The sequence below is a fragment of the Paramisgurnus dabryanus genome, chromosome 3 (assembly GCF_030506205.2).
Source record: "Paramisgurnus dabryanus chromosome 3, PD_genome_1.1, whole genome shotgun sequence".
Lineage (NCBI taxonomy): Eukaryota > Metazoa > Chordata > Actinopteri > Cypriniformes > Cobitidae > Paramisgurnus > Paramisgurnus dabryanus.
The window spans coordinates 6,782,226-6,810,044 of NC_133339.1; the positions used below are offsets into that span (position 1 = coordinate 6,782,226).

A 27,819-nucleotide genomic window follows, 5' to 3' on the forward strand; every position below is an offset into this window, starting at 1 on the left:
TGTGTAAACTTTAAAAAGTTAGCGAGATGTTGGATTTGCCGGTTGTTGATGAGTAACAGCTGTGAATGATCACAACACGCTTAACGCAGCCACGTCACAAGAGAACAAGTGAACAGTGTCCCAATGTGAAGTGACCTAGAGTCCTTACCAGTGCCCAAACCTACACATTCTCAACATCGGGAGGTTGGGAACGAATTGAGACACTCGCTGAGCAGCCACAGGCGGCTACAGTGGTTGAGTGCGCCGCTCTAATTTGCCCGTGTAGAACGTTGCTTCGCATTAGTTCCGCTTTTGGCGCTCGCGTGTAAAATCAAAATAAATTTATACTTTTTTATTTGGTCAACCTGGGGTGGCCACAGGGGTGGCCAGGGACATGTCTACAGAGGCAAGGGCCACCCTTGGCCTCCGTGTAGAACCGCCACTGTGCTAGAATATTCTGTCAGTTAAGAAGTTGATCGATCAAAGCTTGAGAACAACCCAAGCAAGACACAAGACAAAGTTTATGACGATAAAATAGGAACAGAGTTTTATTGATGGACAGTTTCAGTTGCATATGTCTCAATGTTCAAACTTTGTCTAACAAGCATGAATTCAACATGCACTGTTATACCAAAACTGCTTAATAGCAACATCCCATAGACCTTGAGCTTTCATAAACACTCTCTTTATCTATCTCAGTTTACACAGACAAGACAGCTCATGAACCTTCACAAATATGAGACTGAACAAAAATGAAATTAATAAAACACATAAAATATAGAAATATAATGAATAAATGAATGAATGAATAAATGAATAGACAATATAAATGAATAAACAATAATATAATGATAAAAATGATAATAATGAAACATTTTGGTTTGGGATCAGTTTGTTGGGTTTGCTATGCAAAACAGTCGACAGCCCTACTGTTTCAAGGTACTGTTTACCTTCATTTCAAGGTAAGATCTCACATGCCACTAAAAGCGTTCATGCTGATCTGTAAACTGTATGTTTCATGAAAATGAAAAATGCTTGTGTTAATACAAAAAGGACAGCAAAGGCTTTATTTTATTATATTAGGGCTTTAAGGAAATATTAGGATAGCGACTGCTGACAACTATTGCATTTCTAAGACGGACAATAACTCAATAATATTATTTTCTAAATAAACATGAAATAGGAAATTTGTCTAAGCCATAATTGAGTTAAATTTTAAATGACTAAGAGCTGGTTTTAATGTGACACCGCATCATTTTCAAAGTGAAAGTGATTAATTTTTATTCAGGTTCTCAACGGAGGTTTTGCCAAAAATAGTAGTTTGCTATTATAAACGCTATACCAGATTGTTCTCAACATGTATCCTAATAGAGAATGTCTGTTTTATATTAATGTTTGAGTATTGTTGTGTTTAAATATTGTTGTAATGTTGTTAATGTTTTGTTTCAATTTAATTCGATTATTAAGACTGTAATTTTAAATGCCAAACGTTGTAATGGATTGAAGGCTAATATGACGGTACTAATGGAGTGGGTCATAAGACATAATTTTCGAGTTTAAATTAAATTAAAGTTTTGTTTGCTTCAAATGTTTGCTTAGAATGAATTTCGTTTAATATAATTTGTCTCTCAATTTTGATCAATGTTTTTTTGATAAGTGTTGTGAATATTTAAGAAAAAAACACATAAAAAAACATTGTGCATCTTATTACGTAACAAATATAAACTACTGCAATATTCTACCAAATGCCAAAACATGCAGTATTATCTTTGTAATGATAGTTGTTGTTGGAAGTGCAAAATCATATTATGGTGTATATCACTTATTGGCTTTTCAAAAAAACAGCCTTCAGTGCACAGAAATTATTTGCATGCCCATCAGCAGCACATTTGATTGCGGCATGCTTTTGACTTTTAAAAAATCAACGTCATATTTAAAACTTTAGCCGATTGTGCTTTTTGCAATTTCTGTGTCACTGGCGAAGGGCGTGCGCCGGCGAAGCGCACACTTTTAAAGATCAACGTCATATTAATTTCTAATACTTTTGCCGGCCACGCTTTTTTGTGGACGCGTGTGGGGAAACACATACCACACACACAGAGAACAGCAACATAAAGAGAATATAAGTTATTTGGTGTTTTCCTGACAAATACAGTCAGTTCGTAAGAACATTTTTAAATGGACTACAAGATCATCAACATGAACTCTGAAGAATGAACTATTATAGGCTAAACATAATTGTACACATTGTGCTTCTGAAACCGCGCAGAAAACTTGACTGCCATGACTTTCAAAGCGCCTTCCATAGATTTCCATAGATTCAGAAATGCATCTCCATGCATTATTCTTCTTTTAGTGATCTCTTTAAAGAGTCACGTGAATGTTTTCTGCCTTTCCAGATTAAAATGGTATTCGTTTTTCAAATAAATCTTTTTTTTGCTTCATGCATTTATTTTTAGTTACAAATGCGACCTGTAAATTAAATAAACGCACTCAACTGAGTAATTTTGTATATCTACACATTATGATATGAAAATCAAACAATAATCTAAAGGAAGGGGCCCAAAATTCTGTCTCGCATACCCCCTTGAAACTGTTAATTGCGCCCCTGCCTGGGGTCAATGTGTTAACATGACAGAAGCTTGATGCTGTTGTGTGAAGATGAGCAACAGCCAACATTTTTCCTTCACCGAGTGCCTCTCATGTAAATTATTAGATTTTGATGGCTTAAGTTTATTCCCCGCCACAGAAAACCACCACAGGTTTATCAATGCCATCAAAAATATTATTTTGTTTTTGTTTGTTTGTTGATCACGAAGTACAAAGTAGATAAGGAAAACTAGGATTCTGTGTGTATTAAAAGCACCGCCATTATTGTTTACAATGCGTGGAATGGTGCGCTGTGATTTGTTAAGTGGATTAATTGCATTCTGCAGAGAATGAGGACTGGTTTTTTTTTCGCTTTTTGGGGAAAAAGGGAGAAAAGATGACAAAATAATACGGCGGATATCGGATTTTGTGTAAAATTAAGAATTTACATTTTAATACGGACCAGATACAATACTGATTTTGCCGGTAACATTTTTTTTAATGGTGCAGGCCCGGTACTAGGCTTGCTGGACTGGGTGGCAGTCAGGATTTTTGGGTGCCCAGCCATTTCTCGACAAAAATGATTCACACACTAAAACAATGGATGTTTCAATCCAATTTTATTTTGCATCTGTCTTATAATATGTATTTTGCATGTTCAAATTTTAAATGTACCTCAAATGCGATTAGATTCATAATGATTTATAATGTTATAATGATTATACTTAATGTAGTTTAACACATTAAGTCACAGTTAATGAAATCAGGCGAGCAGGCGATATGAATGCAAAGCTGTACATATAGCTATATTTTAATAATGTGTACACTGCATTTAATCTATTATTTCACTTATAGATAAATAAAAGCCAGCCCCTATAGACCCTTTTACTGTCTGTACACAATGATGTACCATTGCATTTAGGCAACGGAAGTATGGTAAGAATCAATAGTGAAGCAACACAGACAGAGAAAGTTATTTAAAAAAGTTGATTTTATCAACATTTTCAACACAGCTACCAGATCCGTGTACTATAGTGGAGTGGAAGACGTTAGCAGATGGCCAAAAACAAAGTTGCCAGATACATATATACGTATATACGCATATTATATTATTGCAACCAAACGCAACATTTTGATGCTGGAAAACCGTTTTAATAAACTTTCTGAATTGCTAACACGTTAGAACCAATGGGGAATAACTGTTGCCGAAATGCGCGCAGGCTATTTGATCACGTGAGCTTTCAAAAGGGTTTATACGACCTCTACCCTACCCAACATATGCCTTTATTCTAAATAAACACTTGTTAGGCACTTTATTTCGACTTCTCAAACATTTTCTTCATTTAAAATAAATGCCTTTTCTACGGAAGATGATTAGGGCCACTGGTGAAAAAAATATTTGAATTCTGACTTTAATCTCAGAATTCTGAGATTAAAGTCAGAATTCTGAGATTAAAGTCAGAATTCTGAGATTAAAGTCAGAATTCTGAGATTAAAGTCAGAATTCTGAGATTAAAGTCAGAATTCTGAGAATAAAGTCAGAATTCTGAGATTAAAGTCAGAATTCTGAGAATAAAGTCAGAATTCTGAGATTAAAGTCAGAATTCTGAGAATAAAGTCAGAATTCTGAGATTAAAGTCAGAATTCTGAATTCTGAGATTAAAGTCAGAATTCTGAATTCTGAGATTAAAGTCAGAATTCTGAGATTAAAGTCAGAATTCTGAGATTAAAGTCAGAATTCTGAGATTAAAGTCAGAATTCTGAGAATAAAGTCAGAATTCAAATATTTTTTTCACCAGTGGCCCTAATCCTCTTCCGTACTTTTCAATGTGATATATGTGATAAGCTATATTTTCATTAATTCCTGACCCTTCATACATGCTGCTGCAGCAACCATCAAATATCACAACAAAGCACAACGCTTTAAATAATCTATATTGAAAAATCATGAAAGCAATTTGACATGCATGTCAAATTCGTCAAAGGTTATCCTCTTTGCCGATAGCAGCACCAGACAAAAGCACAAGCCCTAAAATACCGTTAGTGTTATTTGCGTCAAGACTAAAGATAAATCACACTGCTTTGTTCATAACACAGCAAATTAGATATTATAATATGATGTAACATTATAAATTACAATCGTTTTCCTTACAATGACCTTGCGGAGTGAAAGCTCCTCTTGAACTTAAAAGTCTGTAGATCTTTGCGTGTAAAGTTTTTCCTCAAACGCGAGCTGAATGAGCCGACGAATGATGATGACAAAACCGCCTAAATTAGATTTTAAAACGACATGCGATGCTCAGCTCTTACAATACTGTATATTTACTGTGTAACCATCTTATATCATTTATATCTACTATATATTATGCCACAACCAAATATTCTAATTTTAATAAACAAAACTACGTCTTAAACAAACACATTAAAAGCTGCTTGGGATTTGTTATTGGCTGTTGTAATTGAAGGAATAAATAATGTCTAAGAAAGGATAAGGGGCTATGTTTTACTATTAAAACATTTCATTTTAATATGTGTTGTGTTATTAAGTTTATGTAATACTAAATTGGATTGTTTCTGATGTATATTTGAAAGATGAATTTTTTTTAAGTTAGAGAACAGTAGTACTTTTACTGTGAGTTAAATACTGCTGAAGAGACCTTCAAAGGTTGAGTAAGTTATTCGTAATAACTAGCATTTGCCAATAGAAGACATTTTATTTTGTTTAAAGTGATTTAATTTTTTTTATGGTTGGGTGGACATTTTTTGGGGGACTTTTTGGGCAATGCCCCCACAGACCCCCAGACCTGTGTTTATTGTTTTTTGAAACCAAACCCCTTCAAATATACCCGTGTGACGTATGACTTCTTTAGTCATCCAGGGTCACATTTAGTGACAGTTTTAATTTTCAGCAGTGTTGGGTAAGTAACTGAAAATTAGTAATTAGTAACAGTTACTAGTTACTTCTTTTAAAAGTAATTGAATTACTCTACCAGTTACTGTATATCAAAAGTAATAGGGAAAGTAACTTTTAAGTTACTTTTATGTCTGCTTTTTAAATGTAAATATGAACAGTACTCAACAGTCAAACGATTCAATGATAGGCTGTGGGCCACAGTGGGCGTCACTCTTTTGTTAGTTTGGCTATGTAGTGCATTATTTTAGTAAAGTTTATTATATGGATGGGATATTTTACACGTAAGACTCTAATATATCAGCCTATTTTGCATTAGATTCAGCCTTTTTAATATTTTTGTTAGAAATTATCTTAATATGTAAGCTTACTTTATTTATACTTTAGACCATTTAGACAAATATAAATATCTGTATGTTTAAATTTAAAATATTTAATGTGTAAAAATTGTGTACTGTCTCTTTAAGAATTTGGGTACTATGAAGCTTGCGTGTAATCAGAAATCGGAATACGTGGATTGTTTAGTCAGACACAGATCGAGTGGATTGTTTTGTCGGACACAGAGCAAGTGAAACCAAAACGGAAACTAACTGCGTACTCACACATACTATGAAGTTTTAACACGGTTGTACAGCGCAGGGTGCATATTTTACAGGAAATCAACAATCGAAGATCGTTATCTTCCATGAAAGCCAATGTAAACATCTAAGAATATATTAACATTTATCAGATGTTTTACTTTTGTGGACTACAAATGCAAGTTGATGTCATACTGTGATTGCTTGGCATAGATAATTTACAAACCAGATGGATTATGACTTGCGCACAATTTTTAAACAAAGGTATGTTGTCCCATTTAGATCGTCCATGATGAAGTTTAATGATTCATTGCGCCGCCCACCACGGTCCTGGGACGTTAGATCAGAAATGTCTTGTCTGCAAGTGTTATTTTTTCCCAAAATAGAGTAATGCGAGTAACAAACTCATTTAAATTTCAGTAATTGTAACTGCGTTACTTGATTTAAAAAAAAAATACTTCTAAAATACCGCTAAAAGTAGTGGAATTACAGTAACAGGTTACTTTGTGACGCGCTACTCCCATCACTGTTTTTAAGTGCCACAGATATCAAAACCGTTTAACTGCACAAAGTTTGTGTGGTGATGGACTCAGTGTGAAGCCCACAGCTGAAGTGAGATTCAGTTCATCTTCAGAGACTCCAGGTGGAGGAGTGAAGCGAAAATACTGAAGAAGAGAAGTAAAGAACAGAAAGAGCTCCATCCTCGCCAAACTCTCTCCTAAACAAGCCCTGCGACCTGAGAGAAAGGAAGAGAGATCATTATTAATAGTTTAATCTTTGACAAAGGGACTTAAATTCCTCTAAAAAGGTCTTTTGCTGGTAGTAACCTAAATTGTTAAGACTTTCTGTATCTTAATTGGTAGTGAATTGCATTTGCTTTTTTGGCAGTAAGAGACAGTTTAAGAGGCAAACCTTAAGTCTATGAACATACCCTCTACGAGGGGTGCCACTAGCACAGGTATGTCATGTTTTTTGTATCTGCTGATTTTGAGGACATCTCATCTCATCAAGGTTTTGATTTGTGTTTTTCAAATTGGGATTATATTTAAGATCCTTTATAAACTTTGGATTAACATGTGAGGGGGGAACTACAATCTCATGCTCGTAACATCTACAATGGAGTGAAGACCAAGGACATTTGTGGTAACTCAGGACTTTAACGTTGGTTGGACATTTATAAGTACTTGCTTTCAATTGTGAAAAGGTTCACAATTGCTGTATGTATTATTATTATAGACATTTGTGGTGTTTTGTAAAAATTTATATTTTGACAACAATGGAAATACAATATTGTATTAAGTGGTGATTGATCCCTCCTCATTTTTTATGTGACTCCTGACTTAATTGTTACACATTTATAATCTCTACATTACTACTAGTACTGTTACGCTGGATTTCCACCAACTGCGGAGCGGCTGCAGATCGTCTCCGCTGTGTTACGGCTCCACACTCCGCCGTCCGCCAATACCCACCAGTTCTGAATTTGTTGCAGAGCGGCTGCATGCTGAAGTGACGAGGACCCATGAGGTCTTTCGCAAATTCACGTGATGATCACGCGATATCTAGTTCTATTTCCGCCCACTATGACGTTAAATTATACCGCTTTGCTGGACCAGCCCAGATCATGACACAAGATCTTGCGAATTCAGGTATGATCACAATAGTCAAGGCTCCGCCCTGCGGAGCTGTCCGACATCCGTCAAAAATAGAAGCTCTGCGTATCTGTTCCGGAGGGCTGCAGATGGCCGGAGCTATGACGGATTCGGAAAGCAGTCAGTGGAAATACACACATTGACTTGAATGGAAACCGATTGACTATGCCGCCGTTCCGCAGTTGGTGGAAATCCAGCATTACTACTAAAAAATTATCTCTGGGGGCCCCAAAAGTATGTGGGGTCCTTAGAATCATCGAAACTTCCCTTCCCAATACCCACAGCCTCCCCCCACCCCCTTGGGTGCACCCTTGCCCTCTACTATAAAACTAAAGATGTGTTAGGTCAATTTAAAAGGTCCATAATTATAAAGACCCAAGTTTAAAACTAACTAAACTGTAAATAAAGACTCCACACACCTGCAGAGAACGGCAGAAAAGCTTCTCTCTTCCTGAACCTGCGGTGTTCATCCAGAAAGTGTTCAGGGTTAAATATGTAAGGGGTTTCCCATTCCTCCTCATCCCATAATACAGACATCAGAAGTAGAAATACACACGTGCTCTACAAAAGATAAAGAATTTTAATAATCTTAACATATTACATATCATCATGACATTTATAATTATAGTAGCTATTTGATTATTCCGTACATGTGGTTGTTCTTGAAATTTTTCGTACATTTAGAAGACATTTTTCATGTTCATGAAAACGTCTATACGCACAATGACGACTTTATTAAAGATGTTCCTTACAATGAAGTATACACCTTATTCAGTCTGCTGACATGATTCCAAAACAAGGCTGTGAGGGATGGACGTCCAGAGCTTTAAACCTATTGTTTTGTATCAGGATGCAGGTCATTCAGCCATCAAAACACAGAAAATACATCATTTAACAAATTTCCACAGGAAAAGAACCTCCATTAATAATCAATAGGTTTAAAGCGCACGCTCTGGACGTCCATCCCTCATAGCCTCGGTTTGAAATCAACATGGCGTCGGACTGAATAAGGCGTATTGTAGTACAGTGATGATATGACCACAGTTTTTTGATATGTATCATCATATGTTTCATCATATATTTCAAGAAAGCATTATATTGGGAATGGTACATACTGTATACTGTAGTATAATCTATGTTTATGTCATATTTTGTAATTTTTTTATATTCTGACCTTCTTGAAGAAATATCCATTGAATTCGACATCACAGCTGGTCATATGGGGCAGACTCATTGGTAAAATGTTTGCCAGTCTCTGGGTTTCATGGATCACAGCATCTGTATAAGGTAAGTTTTTCCTGTCCTCTGTAACCGGCTGACGTTCACCAATAACTTGATCAATCTCCTCCTGAACCTGATCTACAAACACAACCTCATACAAAACATTTAATCTTCTGGAAACAGCTGAACAATCCTAACAATCCTAATACTGAAGATCCTAACAGTGATATTTGAGTCTTACCCTGTATATGAGGATATTTGGCCATTAGCAGTAAAGCCCAGCGCAGTGTTGTACTGGTGGTGTCAGTACCAGCAATAAACAGATTATCAATAGTAAAAATGAGGTTCTGCTCATGGTAAAATGTCTTCTCTTTAGATCCCTGATCAAACAGTAAATTGGTAAACATTAGTAAGAAGTACAAACTGAGATGAGTATTCATATTTAAAGCAGTGTTAATCAAACCTCTACAGTCTGCTGGTGGAGCAGGAATGAATCCACAAATCCTCTGAGGTTTTGAGGGTTTAGGGTTTGACGTGAACTCTCCACCAGGTCTGATATCTCTTTGATATCAAGCTCACGGTTTTTCATCAGCAGTCTCCAGTTCTTTATCCAAGGACCAAGCCATGGCAGCATGTTACAGAGCTGAAGATCCAAAGACCAAAATAAGTTTATACTACTGTACATATTAAATTAAACAAAGTATGGTTTCCTTTTCACTCGTTTACTTCAACGTCACGTCGAGGGCCAATGAATTGGGATTCTTGCCAGAGAGATCAATCTCTCATTTCTTGAAGAAGCCGGGTCACTGGCTATGCTCCTTAGTGAAAACCTGAATATGATGCAAATACCACATGTTAATGTGCCTAAGTTTGTTTAGTTACTGTCAGAGCAGACTGGTCTCTCTGGTTTCCTATTCAATGGTCCTCGATGTGACGTCTCTGTTCCCTTCTTCAGGGAATGAAGGTGTCGCCAGGGTAAGTAGCTTCTCTAAACATTAGTTAGTTGCTGTTTTGTTTAATTTTTTAGGCCATACTCTCTCCTGAAGATTTATTCCCTTAGTTTTGTAAAACTTTTTGCTACATAAGGGGAAAAAACATTTGATCTTTTTCCTTAAAGTTGTGTTGAGTTTTCACTCTGAGACTGAGGCTGAAGTGTTCTCCTCGTTTTTTTTCTAGACCTTGGCGTTACTTTAAATTATATTTCCTTTCTTTTGCTATCTACCCTCCTTACCGCTAGACTGGGAAGGGAACATAACACCTGTGTCAAAAAGCTGAATCATAACTTGACACATGCATCCTCACTATGGCACGTCCTGACTATGGCACGCCCCTTACGGCATCGTTTCTGCCTTTTGTTCACACAGAATGCTTTTCTTGTATGTTACTAGGTCCTCTTTAAATGATCAATCCCAGAACATTTATGGGATGCATTTGCATTCACTGTCAATTTACGGATATTTTCTGGGATCAAAGTGCTCTGTGAATGGGGTTTCTGTTGTATTCAGGGTACGATTTTGCTTAGGGAATGGGTGTGATTATTCCCCCTCTGGTCTTTATATCCTTGCCCCTGATGAAATATTTTTTTAAGTAACCGAGACGTTCTTTAGATGTCACATTGGTAGAAACCTCTGAAGAGCCTTTAGTCACCCTTAAGTGGACTTTTTATGTAATGAAGACCAGTGTTGTATTTGGGAAACCCTACATCTTATAATTTAATTTTAACTTAAATGTTATTTACTGTATGATATTCTTGCCACCTGTATTCTCTGTGTTAGTATGTCTAATTCATAAGTGAACCTGTACAGATGCTGTTCCAATCAATCTAACGCTTTCATTGGCTCGATCCACCATACACCTCAAATGAGGGTCTGCATAATCAAATCTGTGCCCATAAATGATAGAAGCGATGACACTTGAGGCAGCGTAGTTCATCAGCTGGTTGGTTTCAAAAGGATTTCCTGCAAAAGAGATGAATGTGTTGTCACTTTTCAAAAATGTTTTTTTTTAACTGGGAGCAGCAGTCTTGGGTTTGAAAGGTGTTTGCTCCATAAAATTCTTTACCTTCAAACTTCTCAAATTCCTCTTTTAAGTGGCATGTTTCCTCTATGATCTTCTCCTCAATCTTCTTCTTGCCCATCCCAAAGTCTCGCAGGTTGGTAAGAGCGAAACGTCTCATCTCTTTCCAGCTCTCTCCATTAGCAGCTATAATTCCTGCAAAGTTTTTTTTTATTTCCGCAATTCATATGATGAGTCTAATTTTTAAACCTTGTCTTTGAAATCCAAGTCTTATTGATTTCAATCTTTGACAAAATATTAAAGATGTCAATGTCATGTTGTTCTTTTATGTAGAAAACGGTATATCACAAAAAAAGGCTTTAGCTGACTTTTTACAGGCAGGGTCACATATCTAAGATACAAATGAATATACTTAAAAGAAATATCCAAACACATTGCAAGGGTTTTTAAACACTCTTACCATGTCCATTAGTCAATTCACGAAACAATGGCAAAATTTCTTTGTCTCCAAATTCAACTGCATAATGAACAAGCGCCTGTTTCACTGTTTTGTAGCCAGCCAACACAACCACTTTCTTTGGACCAAGGTACACGGTGAACACCGGGCCATACTGCTTCGCCATCTGATAAAGACATAACAGACATTAAAAACATTTAATAAAATGACAGACACTGTTGTGTCAAAGCACGATAAAGCTCTGCTTAACCTGAGAAACAATAACAACCATCATAGATATTCTTATAGATTTAAAGGTCCACTTTGTAGATTTTTAGCTGCATCTTGTGGCTAAGCTGTGAATTGCAACCAATGGCTCAGTCTACATCCACATTGCTCAGTGGTTGATTGACAGGTAAGTGGGTGGTCTTTCACTGCCTAACTTATCAGGACACATGTGTATTTACAAAGTCTACCTCTGTATTTGATTTTTTTTAATGATTTAATTATAAACTTTTAGATTTTTATATACTTTTTGATCTTATTTACACCTGAGATTGGGTCACCTGAAACACTTGAATATTTACCCCAGTGCAGGTGTAAATGGGGTCACATACCGGACGCGCAGCGCCGCGCCGTTCTACAACACTCGAACATGTTAGCTGTGTCCCAATTCAAAGGCTGCAACCTTCTAAGGACGTATTTTAAGACCGACTGCATCACAGCAGCATGACTTGAGGCTAGTAAGGCCGTAACAATTCAATGGATGCTTAGGATAAAGCCTCAAAATGCGTCCTTATTTCTCCGCGCTGTTAACGATAGAACGAATGGATCCTTAACAACCGAGGCTATCCCAAGATTCATTGGGTGCCTGCAACGGCTGCATACAGGGTTTGAAATTAACTTTTTGGCTACCTGCCACGGGGACTGGTAGATGAAAAAATCCACCAGACAAGCATATATTTTACCGGCCAAAATAATAAACAGCCTTTTTTTGTAACATATACATGAATTTCATTTGTTGTGTTCATGGTCACGAATCAGAATGTTCTCAAGTTTCGTTTTATTTTGGATGTCAAATGAGTTGCCTTCCTCTTGAAACTCCATTATCTCCACTTCTCACAAAACTTGCTTTTTTATTCAACTCATCCCCCTTTTCGTCTGTGAGTTTTCGTTCAAAGGTTGTCTCACTCCCGGTAAATGCTGCCACATATCAGCTATATGCAGCAGATAGCTGCAGTACTAGCTAGCAACAGACCGTCTCTAGTGCTTCAAGTCTCATTGTTCACCTTCCGGCCCCCGAGACAGTGTTGCGAGACTTGGAGCGTAGAGATGTTCTGTGGCTAGCTCACCTCATCCCCAGATTAGTTACTGGCAAACACATTATATTGCATTACTATTTTGTTATGAAAATCACCCGCCAGTGTGGCGGATAGCCTTTTGAATTTAGTCCCCAAACGGAGAATCTACCCGCATTTGGTGCTTGGTGGGTGTTAATTTCGGACCCTGGCTGCATATAATAGCTGTGTCCTAATTCAAGGGCTGCGACCTTATAAGCATACAACCTTAAAAAGTGTGCACTCGGGCTGTTTCTCAATCTCAAGGAAGTATCCTTGGAAGCCAGAATTTCGAGGATGCTACGTCATTGACATCCGTTGAAAGGACTGTTCCAATGTTGAGGATCCTCGGAATTGCAACCAAGGACTGGGTCCTTTGTTCAAAAAATATCCCATATACAGGAAAGGATATGTGTATCCTTTCCGCTCTTCGCGCTCTCAAAACACCCACAATCCTATGCGCGCAGCGCCGAAAGCACACCCTTTTACTGACGTAATGACGCAGTGACATTGTAACATCTGGGCGGATGTCATGTTGACGTCTTGAGTCTTGGTAGTTTTAACGATTTCACGCTGTGACCCTAGATTGAGTTTTGTCACCAGGTCTGCTTGTGACGCTTTCATCAGAGATCTTAATCTCCTGACAACGCACAAAAAACTTTGTCTGCTTGGCTGTCTTATTTTATTTTCAGTTCTATTTTAATCTATTTTATTTTTATCCATTTAGTTTTATTCATTTTATTTTCAGCTATTTATCTTTCTCATCCTTTCTTTTCTTTTTATTTTATTTTATCATTATAATTAATTAACTTTAATTAATTTGATCTTATTTTATTTTGGGCTGCAAAACCATGAGAAAATGTATTAGTAATGTGACCGATTAACCAAATGTCTGAAGCGACCAATTTTATAACACATTTACTAAACCTTTTTACCCACGCTAATTATCTGCGCCACTGAAGCAAGGCCCTGATAATAGTTTTAAAATTTTTGCCACTAGCTGATTGCATCAGTTAGATCCGCATAGCCCATATCTTTATTTATTTTTATTTTAGCTTGTTAAAATTGTGCAGACTTCTATTGGCCTTTTTGTGTTGTGTCACCCACACGTGCGCCAACGTGTCCAGATCACCCAGCCCTGCCAACCACTGTGACCAAGCTGGACTCATGGCTCAACGATCTGACATCTGACCTCCTGCCCAATGTCGTCAATGATCTGCAGCACTGAGACCAAGAGCAACAGGATGGCAACCTGGACTAGATCATAGCCCATGATCCAACATGGAGCTACATCCAGAAGGAAATGGCAAGGATCACAGGTGCGGTCGCTCACAACCTCATCATCCAGCTAAAGCGTGGCGAAAGAAACATCACCCACCTGGAACAGGATGCAGCAACACTAAAGCTCCAAGCAGAGCAAGCCTGGAGGAATCAGGAGGATGCGCAGACTCGTCTAGATCGGCTGACACAGGAATCCAAAGATCAGGAGGAGGAACACGAGGATAACGAATGAGGCTAGACAGCCTCACAAGGCCATGTCACAACTCCGCACAGTACAGAGAGCAGCAGGAAAAGACAGTCAGAGAGGAGCTGTTGGGAAAGCTCCTGCAGGCCGAAAGTCTTCTGGTAAGAGCCAAGGCAGAACAGAAAGAATGTGATGCCAAGTCCAAGGCCTATGAAAACCACCTGCAAGCTGCTCAAGCTGAAATTTAAGTTCTTGTTTAAAAATATCACCAACCTAAGGACGAACGTAATTCTGTCCAAAAGAACTGTTATATGGTAACACAATGCAAGCTGAACCATTGAGCGAGACAGCATCATTATCCTCTCATCCAATCAGTGTCTCTGCACTCCCCCACTAAAGTTTCCTACTGAAAAAGAGAGGGGTGAGAGCCCACGGTTAAGAACTTTGCCAGCCAGCGTCCACGACCCTCTCACAAGAACGGGGGAGATGGGGCCAACACCTTTCCTAAGGATGTCTACAGACACACGGCATGGCCCAAAGACCTCGACAAGCTGGCTAGAAACAGTCCAACATTTAATCCAAACACGGCAGGTGGCCATGACATCCACGCATGCCTGCAGGACATTGACTTTTACATTAGGCAGCATGTGCATGTAACCACAAAAGACCAGCTGTATCTGCTATGGATTACTTCCAGCCGTGAGGTAATGAGCTTCCTGGACCGGCAGTCAGAAAGTGTCAAGATGGATTACAAGCAGCTGCAAACAACCTTAATAGAAGTGTTTTTAGATCCAGAATCACAACGAGGACTAAATGCAGCAATGGACTAAAAACAAGGCAGAAATTAAACTCCACAGGCCTACTACTACAACTGACTTTTCAGTCTACTTCATCTCACAAAACGAGCCAAGAATGAAGGAAAACATTAAGATCCTCTTCCTGCAAAAGCTTAACTTTACCGCAATCCAACACTTTTTTTGGATTTATGGCCTACCCTTGCTTGATGACAACTAGACCACTGGGGAACTTCGTCCACAAAGCCTATGGTAAACAAAAAGCCACCTTTGAAAAGACTGTTAAAAATCATGTCATCCTTTCTGAATTTTACCCCAAACTGCCACTGGAGGGCACAGCTTCACAGTGAAAGACAAATCAGCAGAGAGTCAAGAGGATCAAAGGACTTCACAGCCAGCCAGATGGGACTTCCCCAAAAGGTAATGGAGATGGCCAAGTTCATCAGACCGCCTGAAGGGCAGCGTCCGTGGGAAACTAACTGCCGATCCAAAGTAAAACAACCTGTCAGAACGAGAAGTCCAAACAGTCAACAGATGGACCCGGCTCGACACACAGTGAACAAAGCTAAGTCTGAACTGTCACAAAAGCAAAGCGACACATACACATCTGAGTCAACAGAGATCCTGAAAATAGTGAAGGAGTCAAATCCAAAGGAAGCCTCACAAGGAGGACTGCAAGGATGAACTAAACTCTTTATCACTAGCAGCAGCGCTGGAAAACAGCAAGAACTTTCCAGAAAACCCTGCTGCACACACCACTCAAATCTCTGCCACTCACCGCATTACCATTGATCCGGTCATCTCACAACCCAGAGACTTTGGCACACAAACTGTATTTCAAAAATCAACCAGCCAAAGCCAGCAGGTACCAGGAAAATGCTGTGTTAAACATCTGTCTCCCTACAGAGTCACAGAAGACCAGCCTTAACTGCCTTCCAGTTACCACACAAGACCCGGTACCCAGGCCCTGGGAATCTTGAATGAGATAGGAGTAGCTAAAAGAATCTATTCAGTAACCACCGTGGAACACAAGGTTAGATGGGAAACCCTTGCAGACACTGGAGCTGATCTCATGCTGATGTCATTCCAGCTTTTCACAAGACTCCAGAACAAAGATAAAGCACAAGATCTGACCCTCAACCCACAAAGGTGTATGCTGAATGTGCAGTCTCACAGCAAAACTGCAACAGGTGCTTTCCATCCACCTGACCATCGGTCCTTTGGGACTTCTACACCCTGTGTAAATCTCACCAACGACACACATCCTCTCTTCATTGGCAAAGACTTCTTAGATAGTTTGAGCCCTTGAAAGTTGAAAATTTGGGCTCAGGTGAAAGAACCTCTACCTTTTCAGTCAGCATATCATCTGAAGTACATTGCCACGTCACAAAGGTCATGGATGACCCACCTGCCAATTGCGAGAACATCGTCTCAGACCAAAGCTCAAGTTCACTGTGCACATTACAAACACCAAAGACACAGAGCCTTATGACACTCGGGTCACACCAGGTATCCAGCTGAATGACACAATATCAACAAACCCCATACTGCCCACTTAGCAGACAACTCAGCTATCAGTCTTACCCTGTTCAATGCACTCACCGAGAAGACACCAGACATTTCATTTGCTGCCAAGCTTACTCGATTCCCACTGAACGCACAGCTGTCAACCATGGTGACTGCCAAGGTCATCGACACACTGAAATTGAAATGGAACAGCCGGTGTTTAACCCATTACTTCCTGGTTCATCTCAAAACTCATGTGAACCTATCAATGAAGTTGTATGGGCCCTATTAACCTCACAATCCCCCAGGGCCCCTGTTAAGTGCAAGAACCTTCTGTCAGGCAAGACCATGCCAGAAGTCTGCACCTTGGTGAGTTATAAAGAGACTGTACTACCTGCTTTCATCAAAGGTGTCGCTGTTTGAACCAACCTACGATGAGTTCAAACCCTTAACAACACATTGGGTTTCTTTCAACCTTCAACTAAATGCATGGAGCATGGCCTTTCTTTAAAAGCCACACATCACTTTGTTGAAGTGACATATCGTGCAGCATACATCCTGTTCAATAACTGCACATCTATAGACATGAAAATTCCCAAAACCTATCGGCTAGAAGGGCTAATAAGCCAGGACTTTCATGATTGTGATCTCACGGTTCCAGTTATTGGTCCCATCCAACACTCACTGATACCAGATGGAAGTACAGACAACACAGTGTTTATATTACCTTTCAAGTCCATTGCCATCACTTATGTCATGCTGGAGGATAAAGAACAGAGGTGTGTAGGACAGAAATGTCAGAGCACCACCTCTCAGCATGCACATTTGCTGCCATCTCTAACACAGATGAGGAAACACCCTCTAGAACTGAAAGCTGCACAAAAGACATTGCACCAGAAGACACATAGGCAAGATTTGAGGCACCAGTCCAGCAAATTTTGAAAGGTGCAGATGCCACTTAGGATGATGCAGATATTCAAAATTCTGCAAACTCCTATACTAGTACCAAGCATTCTTTGCAAAAGACTCTGTAGACATTGGTCTTACGAAAATCCACACAATGTGTATCCACACACCAAAGCGCTCCTCCCACTTTCGTCAAGCAATACAAGATCTCATTGCTTCACACGAGCCAGTGCAGGAGATCATTGACTCCCTGCCGGAAAAGGTGCCATCCACCATGCAACAGCACTTGTTCATCTGCACCATGCCTGGCCTAACCTGATCCTGACTGTGAAAAACACTGCTCTGCACATTGGAGGCTTTACAGCCATTCTCCAACTTCATCAGAGCACAGGAAGTGATCATTGAACCCTGCCACTAAACCGTATCATCCCTTCACAGCCAACGCATCCAAAACGGCGTGGCCACCAACGCACGCAAAGCAACGTGGGTAATGGCCCTCCGAGGATGCGAAGTCGAGGCACGATACGCACAAGGCTGCATTAGGAAATGGACTGGCTGCATGCCAAAACTGCTCTTATGACATACCAACCACAGTGTCAGAAATAGAAAAAACACACTTACAGCAACTCACCTGCCACAGGTACTGTGAAGGAAACGTGTGCCAAGGCATGCCAACAGCTTACATGATTGAGGCTCTTACAAGCAGGAGCAGGTGTTCTGTGGGTGAGCAACACACACTGCATACCCCAACACATCAACTTGAGCCTTCAGTCACCTCAACATGCAGATGTGGCAGCTATACTGATCACCCTCCAAACTGCAGCAGCCCACAACATTACAGAACTCCTAATCTGCACAGACTCAACGTATGTTTCACATGTCATCTTTCTGGGTGGAAAGAGAATGGATACAAAACTGCTAAACAACACGCCAGTCAAACATCAACACCTGTTCCAAGCCGGTAAGCACATCAGCAAGCAATAATCCTTTTATAAATCACAGATCACCTGAAAATGTGAGTATGTGAATCTGCCTCACATCCAGCCTTATACATGCCCATTTTTAACCATAAATAGTCAATGCAAATCACCTCCTGAATGCTGATCCTCATATTAATGAAGCAGGCATCCAATTGTTAGTTCGTAAGCTAAATGCGCCCAGCCAATAAACACAGGCCATTTCTTAATCCTCCAGCATTGCAATCACGCAGCATTACAGGGATCACCGCAGCATTTATATATTTTTACAGCAATTATATGCTGTAACACCTTGCCAAAATCACAGCATAAATGAGAGGTATCACAAATATATGCGTCTTATAAATGCGAACTGTTCTCCAGCCGCACGAGCGTTCTCCCCTGCTATACAAAAAGCAGACATATAAAAAATGAATCATCTAAATTCAAAAACATAAATAGTAATTTCCTTTTACCTAACAGACTTGCATTAACTTGTACACATGAGAGTAAATATTTATTTGAATGTAATAGGCGAACGCATGTTTCTTCATGCAGGTTTTCACATATAAATTAGGACTATTGTAACGATAATATAGAGACACGATTGTCTGGGAGCTTGATGGCTGTATTTCCACACTTTGACACTTGATGATAAAAATGCAAATTAATTAAGGATAATTTTTGGTTATTTACACTGTGTTTTGCAGTTATGTAATGGATATTTGATGCTATCCATCTGTCGGTTCATATCGCGCTCCCGTAGTGGACAACGTGACCTTGAGGCAGTGCTGATTAAATATTTTAAAAGATTTTTGATTTAAGATTGAATTTTAGAAGATACGAAACAATTATCACTCAGTACAAGTGCAAATAACACTGCTGGATTTCATTCTCATGATAACGTGGATCTAAGATATGAAAGTAAAACTAAACGTGTTTGTGTTATCAATACTTATAATCGTTCTTGTCATATTTATCTGATTTCAGTTCACTTTCTCGCCATCTGTGTCGCCAATTCCCATTAATTGTCTCCAGAATGTGCGTACACATGGGTCAAAGTTTGCTTACAGGTGCGCACGTTCTGCCGTCAAGTTTTTCTTTATGGATCACAACCTTTGCGTGGGAAGTGGCGTACGCACGTTTTTAGCCCCATGTTGTGCGTACGCACCCTTATAAATGAGGCCCCTGATCACCAAGCCCTAACCACTCTCTTGACTACGAAAGGTATGGGACGAGCTGGACTGAGAGTAGCGCGTTGTTCTGCCAGATTGCTCTGCTTCAACTATACTATGCAGTACAGACAGGGGGGTTGACAACTAGGTAGCGGATTGTCTTTCACGTCTTCCCTTGCCAAATGAAATTAATTGTGACTTTGATTCCAACCCAGAAACTTTTGCTGCGATCACTACACTCCTGTGTCCGAGGTAGCAGATAAGTGCTCCTCATGTCCTGAGCTTATCAAACTTCGCCATTACATCGAGCATGGTTGACCCGCTGTAACTATCCACTGGCTACTGCTTAAATTCACTGACTCCATGTCTCATACTGATGTCCAATATTCAAGTTTGTTTGTTGTTGGAACACCGTGAAAACTAAGACAAACAAACAACAACAGTTTTACAAATAACATCACAACAAAAAACATACACTCAATCCTTAAAATACAATGAATACATAAACAATTCATTACCGTGTGCGCCTGAAAACCAGCAGTAGAATTCAGTTCAACTTATTCACATATATGTGCCATCATTCTTAATCCATACTGAACGCTAACGCGTCCGGGTTAAATAAGGGAAGGTCACGTGAACATGTCTTCCGGCCCAAGAGCAAGTTAAACATGATCAATTTACATAAATTACACAATCCAAATGCAATGACCCAATTCTTACATACAATATATAATAAATACAATCATATAAAATATATTATGCTTTTACTGACCTCTCAGTGTCAGCTACACCCGCTACATCCAAAGCCCTGCATCCTGACATTTCCAGGTACTTTCCAATACGAGACGAACTGTCTATTTTGGACTCATATGTGCTAAGAAGACCACACAGATTGTGCCACTCAATTTACGTTCACGTTTGGTCATCCTCGCTCATGATGGCCATCAAGGCATTGTGAGAACCAAGCAACGGCTTAGGGAGTTGTACTAGTGGCCTAGGATGGATTCATAGGTACAGTCCACAATTGCAACCTGCGTCACCTGCCAACTCAATGATAAATCTGCTAGAACCACACCACATTACTTACCCCAGCCGACTATCCACTATGTCTGTGGCAGAAACTGGGCATCGACGTGGTGGGTCCTTTCGACATTGGTCCTGTTAGTTGTAGATACGCTATCATGTTGATTGACTACCATTTAAAATGGCCAGAGGTTGCTTTTGCACCTCATGTGACTGCATCTACCATTAACTGTTTTCTGAGGTCAGTGTTCAGCCAAAAAGGGAATCCTCTGGAGATTGTTACTGACAATGGGCCTCAGTTCCTGTCAACAGAGTTCAAACTGTTTCTACGGGAAAGAGATGTAAAGCACATCCGTACTTCTATATATCACCCAGAAGGAAATGGAATTGTGGAGCGTTGAAATAAGGCACTGAAGGAGACCATTGTGACTGCAGAAAGAGAGAGAGCTCCTTGGAAATCATTCATTGCAGATTTTTTGTAAACTTACCAAGCCACACCTCACGCGACTACAGGAATTTCACCTTTTGAGCTGGTTTGGAAGGAAAATGAGAACAAAATTGACAATTCTTCCAAAGTGTAATTAAAATCCTTGTCAAAAGAAATTGTTAGACATTGTTCTGTGTTTTCTAATCTAAGTAGAGAAAAATAGTTGAAAATTATATATACTTAATAAATATATATATATATATATATATATATATATATATATACAGTATAAAAATGGGATCAGGAAGAACGTTACCTTTAATATCATTGAATTTATTGAAAGTGTTAATAATAATAAATGTTTGTTATTAGCACACACAGAATTTGGTTACTATTAACAGACATTTATTATATATATATATATATATATATATATATATATATAGACTAAGTAAACAGTATAAAAATGGGATCAGGAAGAACGTTACCTTTAATATCATTGAATTTATTGAAAGTGTTAATAATAATAAATGTATATATATATATACGTATATATGTATATGTATATATATATATATATATATATACATACATATATATATACATATACATATACATATACATATATATATATATATATATATACATATACATATATATATATGTATACATATATATATATACATATACATATATATATACATATATACATATATATATACATATACATATATACGTATATATACATATACATATATATACATACATACATATATACATGAATATATATATATATATATATATATATATATATATATATATATATATATATATATATATATATATATATATATATATATATATATATATAGACTAAGTATACTGTTTAGCAATGTTTACTGTAACTGCAGAAGGAAACAAATTAAGTCAGAGGGAAATTTTGTGTTCTCTTATATGTTGCTGACTGATAAATGTCCCCTAGAGGGAGCTATTGTTCTAGATATGAAAGTAGGCAGGCGAGGAGAAAGAAGTTGTTGTACATGCTGAGGTTGAGAGTAAAGAGACCTGTTTGTTACTCGGTGTGCTCTTGTCTTTTTATGTGAATACACAACACTAGCCTGTTCCATTTACGTGTTCTCCAAATTCTAAAGATAATAAGTGTCTGTTAATAGTAACAAAATTCTGTGTGTACTAAGAACAGACATTTATTATTATTAACACTTTTAATAAATTCAATGATATCAAAGGTCACGTTCTTCCTGATTTTTCAAACTTTAGTTAGTGTGTAATTTTGCTGTTAGGGCATAAATAATACCTCTAAAATGACAAAGCTCAAAGTTCACTGCCAGGCGATATTTATTTTCTTTAACAGAAGTCCCCTTTCAAAGCCTATAGCGAACGGTTTGTACAACAGCCCTCTACTTACTGGTTGAATAACGTCAATATAAGAGTTTTTGACTAAACTCCGCCTACAGGATTACGTCAGTCACCAGCTTTGGCTCAAACGGCTCTGCTAAGCTAAGCTGTTGTCAAATCACAACACACTAAACAAACTACACAATCAGAACTTGTAACATATTTCTAAAGGAGGGACTACATAGAACAAGGAAGACATCAGCTTTTAGGACAGTGAAAACAATGGTATACAGATAAGTAAACTGTGTGAAAAATACAGTGTTGTTTTCACGTGAAACATGAACACATGTTATATTGTGCACTGTAAACACAATCAAAGCTTCAAAAACACAGGAAGAATGGAACCTTTAACAGAATGAAGCGCGACAAAGGAAATATGTTTTTATTCAGTTGCTGCCAGTGGCAGGGGTGGTATCTAAGGTAAAATTCTGGGCTTTTCGGGGTTGAAAATACCCAGCTAACACACTACGTACTAGTTACATAATTTATTGGTCATTTTTGGTAATTTCATGACTTACCAGCTGGCAATATAACTGTTACATCCCAGGGAGGTAATTTCATTACCATTTCAATAATATAAACATTCATTTCCTTTTCTATTTAGGCTTGTTAAAACTTTTCAGTCTCAAAGTTTCCCTTAAGTAAGTCAAAATAAATTAAATACACGCGAGCTTCCATTTACATGGGAAACAAAAAATAGCACACGCCTCCAGCCCAGCTGAACTCAATCACAGCGCGCGACCGCCCATGCACACAGAACAGCGTCTGACAGGACCAGTCGTTTCTCTGAACTGAGACGCGTTTAAATTTCACAACAACATATTTCAGTTGCTTAAGAGACAGGAATATTCATCTGACAGGAAATTTTGTTTTGCTACTTCACAACAAATAAAACGATTTTTATGAAACCATGTAGATGTTCTTTAACCTTTATTTATTTTATTGTGTTTATTTTAAAGTTTTGTGGGACACGTTTGGTGTTTTGGACTGGTGAAGGTTAAGAGCAGCGTTACCCTGGCAACCGGAATATAAAGAGGACATAAACTCTCTCACTTTCTCCGTCTGACAAAACTACGCCTGCACATATCAGAAATTACATCCTCGTTTAAATTATATGGAGAATCCATTCAAATTTTTATTTTAACATATGTTTATTTAAATGTTTGTAATGTGATGTTCATGTTCAATAAAATGAAGTATTCCAACTCTGAGTCTGTCCTTATTGTTATGGCAAGTCTTTTTGTTAAGGGCAAATAAGTATAAGTTAAATAATTTAAATATCTGCAGATGTTTGCCCAAAGAATATTAAATAAAAGATTTAAATTACTAACTTGTTACCGACATAAAATTTTGAATCCATTACGTTGTTGTCACAATGTGCCCACAACAGGTAGGTTGCGAAGTTACGTCCAGGCGACAAATCCAGGAATTTCACTTTTCCAGTCGCCACGATGTAAGTTTGGTCATCATATTACGTTGACGTTACGTAACAGCTACGTATTTTTGTTAGCTGGGTAATCTTCATCAACGTGTCATATTGAGACGGTGAAAACAAAGATGAGCGGGGTCGGTCAAGATGGCGACCGTGGAGGATGTGAATTTGTGAGGCTGAAAAGTTTCTTCTCCAAATTCCTCGTTTTTTGGTTTATTATGTTATCCTGTAGCAGTAACTTAGTAACTTTGTCTACTCTATTTTGGAGCTGTAACTGGTGATAATATAGCTACTTATTGGTTAGTTTAGATCGCCGTTTCGCGCAGGCTGATTAACATCATTGCATGTTATGGCGGGAAAACGCAAAGAGAGACAAAGTTCAAAAAAAGATCCTCAGGAGGTGTGGGTGGATGCTGAGCAGGAAGTCGCGGAGATGCACAACTATACACAAATTCATCAACAACGTGAAACTTTGCTCTCTAAAGGTTTGACCGAACTTGAGTCTGCTCCACATACTCCTGACCCAAAGAAATCAAAGAACGAGCCATCCCTCCTCGACCTGCAAAATAACATCGTCAGAATGCTGACAGAAAAAATTAACGAAAGAGCTGACGGGTTGGAAAAAATAATTAAAAAGAACTGGAATTGAGGCTCTCCAAAAATCCACGGAATTCTTATCTCGTGAGATCAATGACATTAAGGCAGATCTGACTGGATTGAAAACTTCGAGCGATGGCCATGAAAGGAAAATATTGGATTTGGAGACTAAAGTGAACGAAATGGAGAGATATAGAAGGCGCTGGAACTTGAGGCTTTATGGTCTTGACGAACATGAAGGTGAAGACATCAAACAGAAGATCGTGGATATCTGTGCCGCAGTGATTCCAGATGAAAAGGTAAAGTTCGCTTCCGAGATTGACGTCGTTCATCGCATAGGAAGGAAGCTCGATGGGATTCAGAAGCCAAGAGCTGTAATACTTCTGTTCAGGTCCAGGCACATCAGAGATTTCCTGTGGAAAAATGCAAAGAAAAGCGGTTTTTTGAAGGAAAAGAAGCTGAGGTTTGCTGAAGATCTGACGGTAGTTGATAAAGAAATCAGGAGTCAGCTGTGGCCAAGCGTTGAAGCGGCACGGAAAGAAGGAAGGAGGGCATATTTTGTCGGGGTCAGAGCGTTTGTGGACGGGAGGGAGATTTTTGTGAAGTAGGCTAGGCAATGACTTTTATGTTTGATTTTTTTACTAATGCCTACAGCATGTTTTTCAGGTAAACATTAATGCTATACAGGGGTTTTGGAGATGTAAGCTTTGGTTTTGAAGGTGTTCTGTGAGTATGAGTTCACTCTCTTTTTTCTCTCTCAATGTTAGGGGTATGAGAAATTTGGTTAAAAGAAAAGCAATTTTTTTGTTTTGTAAAAATTTTGTTTCTGACTTTTATTTCATCCAAGAGACACATGCATCTGAATCAGATTTTCAGTTTTGGAAGAGTCAGTGGGGCAACGATATGTGGATGTCATACGGTAGCAATCACTGTGCAGGTGTAGCAATTTTAAAGGGTAAATTTAGAGGAAAAATTATCAAAAGTTATACACATTCCTTGGGCAGATGGGTTATTTTGACTGTCGAACTTAACCAGCAATTTTTTGTTTTAGGGAATATATATGCAACCAACAGTGTTGAAAGAAATAAGAGTTTAATACAGGACTTTGAAGAAAAAATTAGACACGTACTGGATAGTTTGCCTGACGCGAAAATAATTCTTGGAGGGGATTTTAATTCTGTTTGGGACAATAACATAGACTGTATTCCTCCACGTGGAAATAGTTTAAATAACTTTAATGATTTACGTAATTTGTGTTCAGGTTTGAATTTAATTGATATCTGGAGGATTAAAAATCCGACTAAACAAGAATTTACATGGTGTTCTGGTGACAGGAGTAAGAAATCTATGATAGACTTTTGGCTCATTTCCAGTGTACTAGAAAATCTAGTAAGCAAGATTACTATAGAAACCTCTGTACTCACTGATCATAAAGTAATTTGTTTGGTTATTGCCTTAAATGAAAATATTGGTAATATAAGAACACAAACATACTGGGAACTAAATAAGGCAATATTGGGAGACGAGTTATTTAAAAAAGAAGCTAAAAATATCATTCTGAGCTGCTGGGATAATGCAAAAAAATCAAATAAGTATGGTACCAATTGGGAATATATGAAATATCTTATTAGAAGACAAGCCATTGTTAGGGGAAAATTAATAGCACAATCTAAAAGAACTACAGAGGAACAAGTAATAAAAGAGATAGTTAATTTGACAAGTATTAATGTTATAAATCAACAGGACAAACTTAGATTATTTGAATTACAATTACAGTTAGATAAGATATACGAATATAAAGCCAAGGGGGCATTTGTGAGGTCCAGAGGGAGATGGCTGGAAGAAGGGGAGAAAAACTCCAGGTATATCTTTAACTTAGAAAAAAGAAATATTGAGCTCAATTCTATATTAAAACTTAATATAAACGGTGAGATGTCTGAAGATCCTGTTAAAATTTCTAGTCATATTTCAACTTTTTATCGGAATTTGTATAGTAAAGAAGATGAAGGCGGTAATAGGAGGCTATTTTTTGAAAGCATTGAAGCAGATGCTAAATGTATAGGTCAGGATAACATGACGCTATGTGACAAAGATATTTCTATTGAAGAAGTTAGATTTGGAATTAGTAAATTAAAGGACAATAAATCTCCCAGTAACGATGGTTTTATTAGTGAATTTTACAAGGAATTTCAAGAACAGTTATCTGAATTTCTGTTATGTGTATTTAATGAAGCTATAAATTGCGGTGAATTACCTCCGTCATTATGTCAGGGATTGATAAGTTTAATACCAAAAGCTAATAAGGACACAACTCAAATTGACAATTGGAGACCTATTACATTACTTAATAATGACGTAAAAGTATTTTCCATTATTTTTGCAGAAAGATTAAAAGAATGTTTAGAACAAATTATAGATGATTGTCAATCAGGATTCATGAAGGGTAGACATATAAGTAATAATATTCGTTTGGTTCTAGATTTAATAGATTACAGTAAATATATTGATAGTGAAAGTTTTATTTTTTTGTAGATTTTTATAAAGCACTCGATACAGTTAGCCACCAATTTATGTTTGAGACATTAGATTTTTTTGGCTTTGGTAATTTTTTTTAAAAAAGCCATTTGTACATTATATAATGGGTGTAATAGAATAGCTCAGTAAAACTCAAAAATGGCACTACCCCTAGATTTCTTTTTGAAAGAGGTTTAAGGCAGGGATGCCCCATATCTCCTTTTTTGTTTTTATTAGTAACCCAGACAATGACTCTTTATATTAACAAATATAATTTTAATGGGATTAGGATTTCAGAAAGAGAAATAAAATGCTGTCAACTGGCAGATGATACGACAATATTTGTTAGAGATTCGTTACAAATTAAAAATGTGATTGATTGCTTGAATACTTTTTCATTGGTTTCAGGGTTAAAACTTAATTTAAATAAATGTGAGTTGTTTCCTCTAAAAAACTGTCAATCTCTTGACATAAATGGCATCCCTGTAAAGAGTGTTATTACCTACTTAGGAATTAAAATATGTAAAGATGAAAAAGAAAGAGGTCAGCTTAATTTTCATCCTGTGCTTCAAAAAGTTACAAATAGATTTAATCTATGGTTAATGAGAGACTTGTCAATGAACGGCAGAATTCTTTTATTAAAAACTGAATGTTTATCTCGTCTGCTTTATCTTGCTATTTCATTAGAAGTCCCTAATAATATAATTAAAGAAGTAGACAAAAATCTATTCAATTTATTTGGAGAAACAGATCTCATTACATTAAAAAACGTACATTGACTAATTCGGTTGGTAATGGAGGTTTAAATGTGCTTGATTTCAACACTTCAAATACAATATTAAAGAATAGATGGATTAAACATTATTTTCAGTACAAAAACAAAATTTGG

At 37.8% G+C, this 27,819-nt stretch overlaps 1 protein-coding gene across 1 annotated transcript in view; it reads right to left on the bottom strand.

Moving 5' to 3' along the window:
- Positions 1-4,374: 4,374 nt before the first annotated feature.
- The window catches only part of LOC135734243 (cytochrome P450 2K1-like), a 37,066-nt gene continuing 13,621 nt past the window's right edge, over positions 4,375-27,819 (bottom strand). Inside the window, exons 2-9 of the mRNA XM_065253168.2 lie at positions 11,407-11,569; positions 10,992-11,141; positions 10,728-10,888; positions 9,394-9,573; positions 9,172-9,310; positions 8,884-9,068; positions 8,129-8,270; positions 4,375-6,793 (exon numbers count right to left, since the gene is read on the bottom strand). Coding sequence (XP_065109240.1) covers positions 6,606-6,793; positions 8,129-8,270; positions 8,884-9,068; positions 9,172-9,310; positions 9,394-9,573; positions 10,728-10,888; positions 10,992-11,141; positions 11,407-11,569 — 1,308 coding nt within the window. The 3' untranslated portion in view covers positions 4,375-6,605. The remainder of the gene's footprint in view (positions 6,794-8,128; positions 8,271-8,883; positions 9,069-9,171; positions 9,311-9,393; positions 9,574-10,727; positions 10,889-10,991; positions 11,142-11,406; positions 11,570-27,819) is intronic.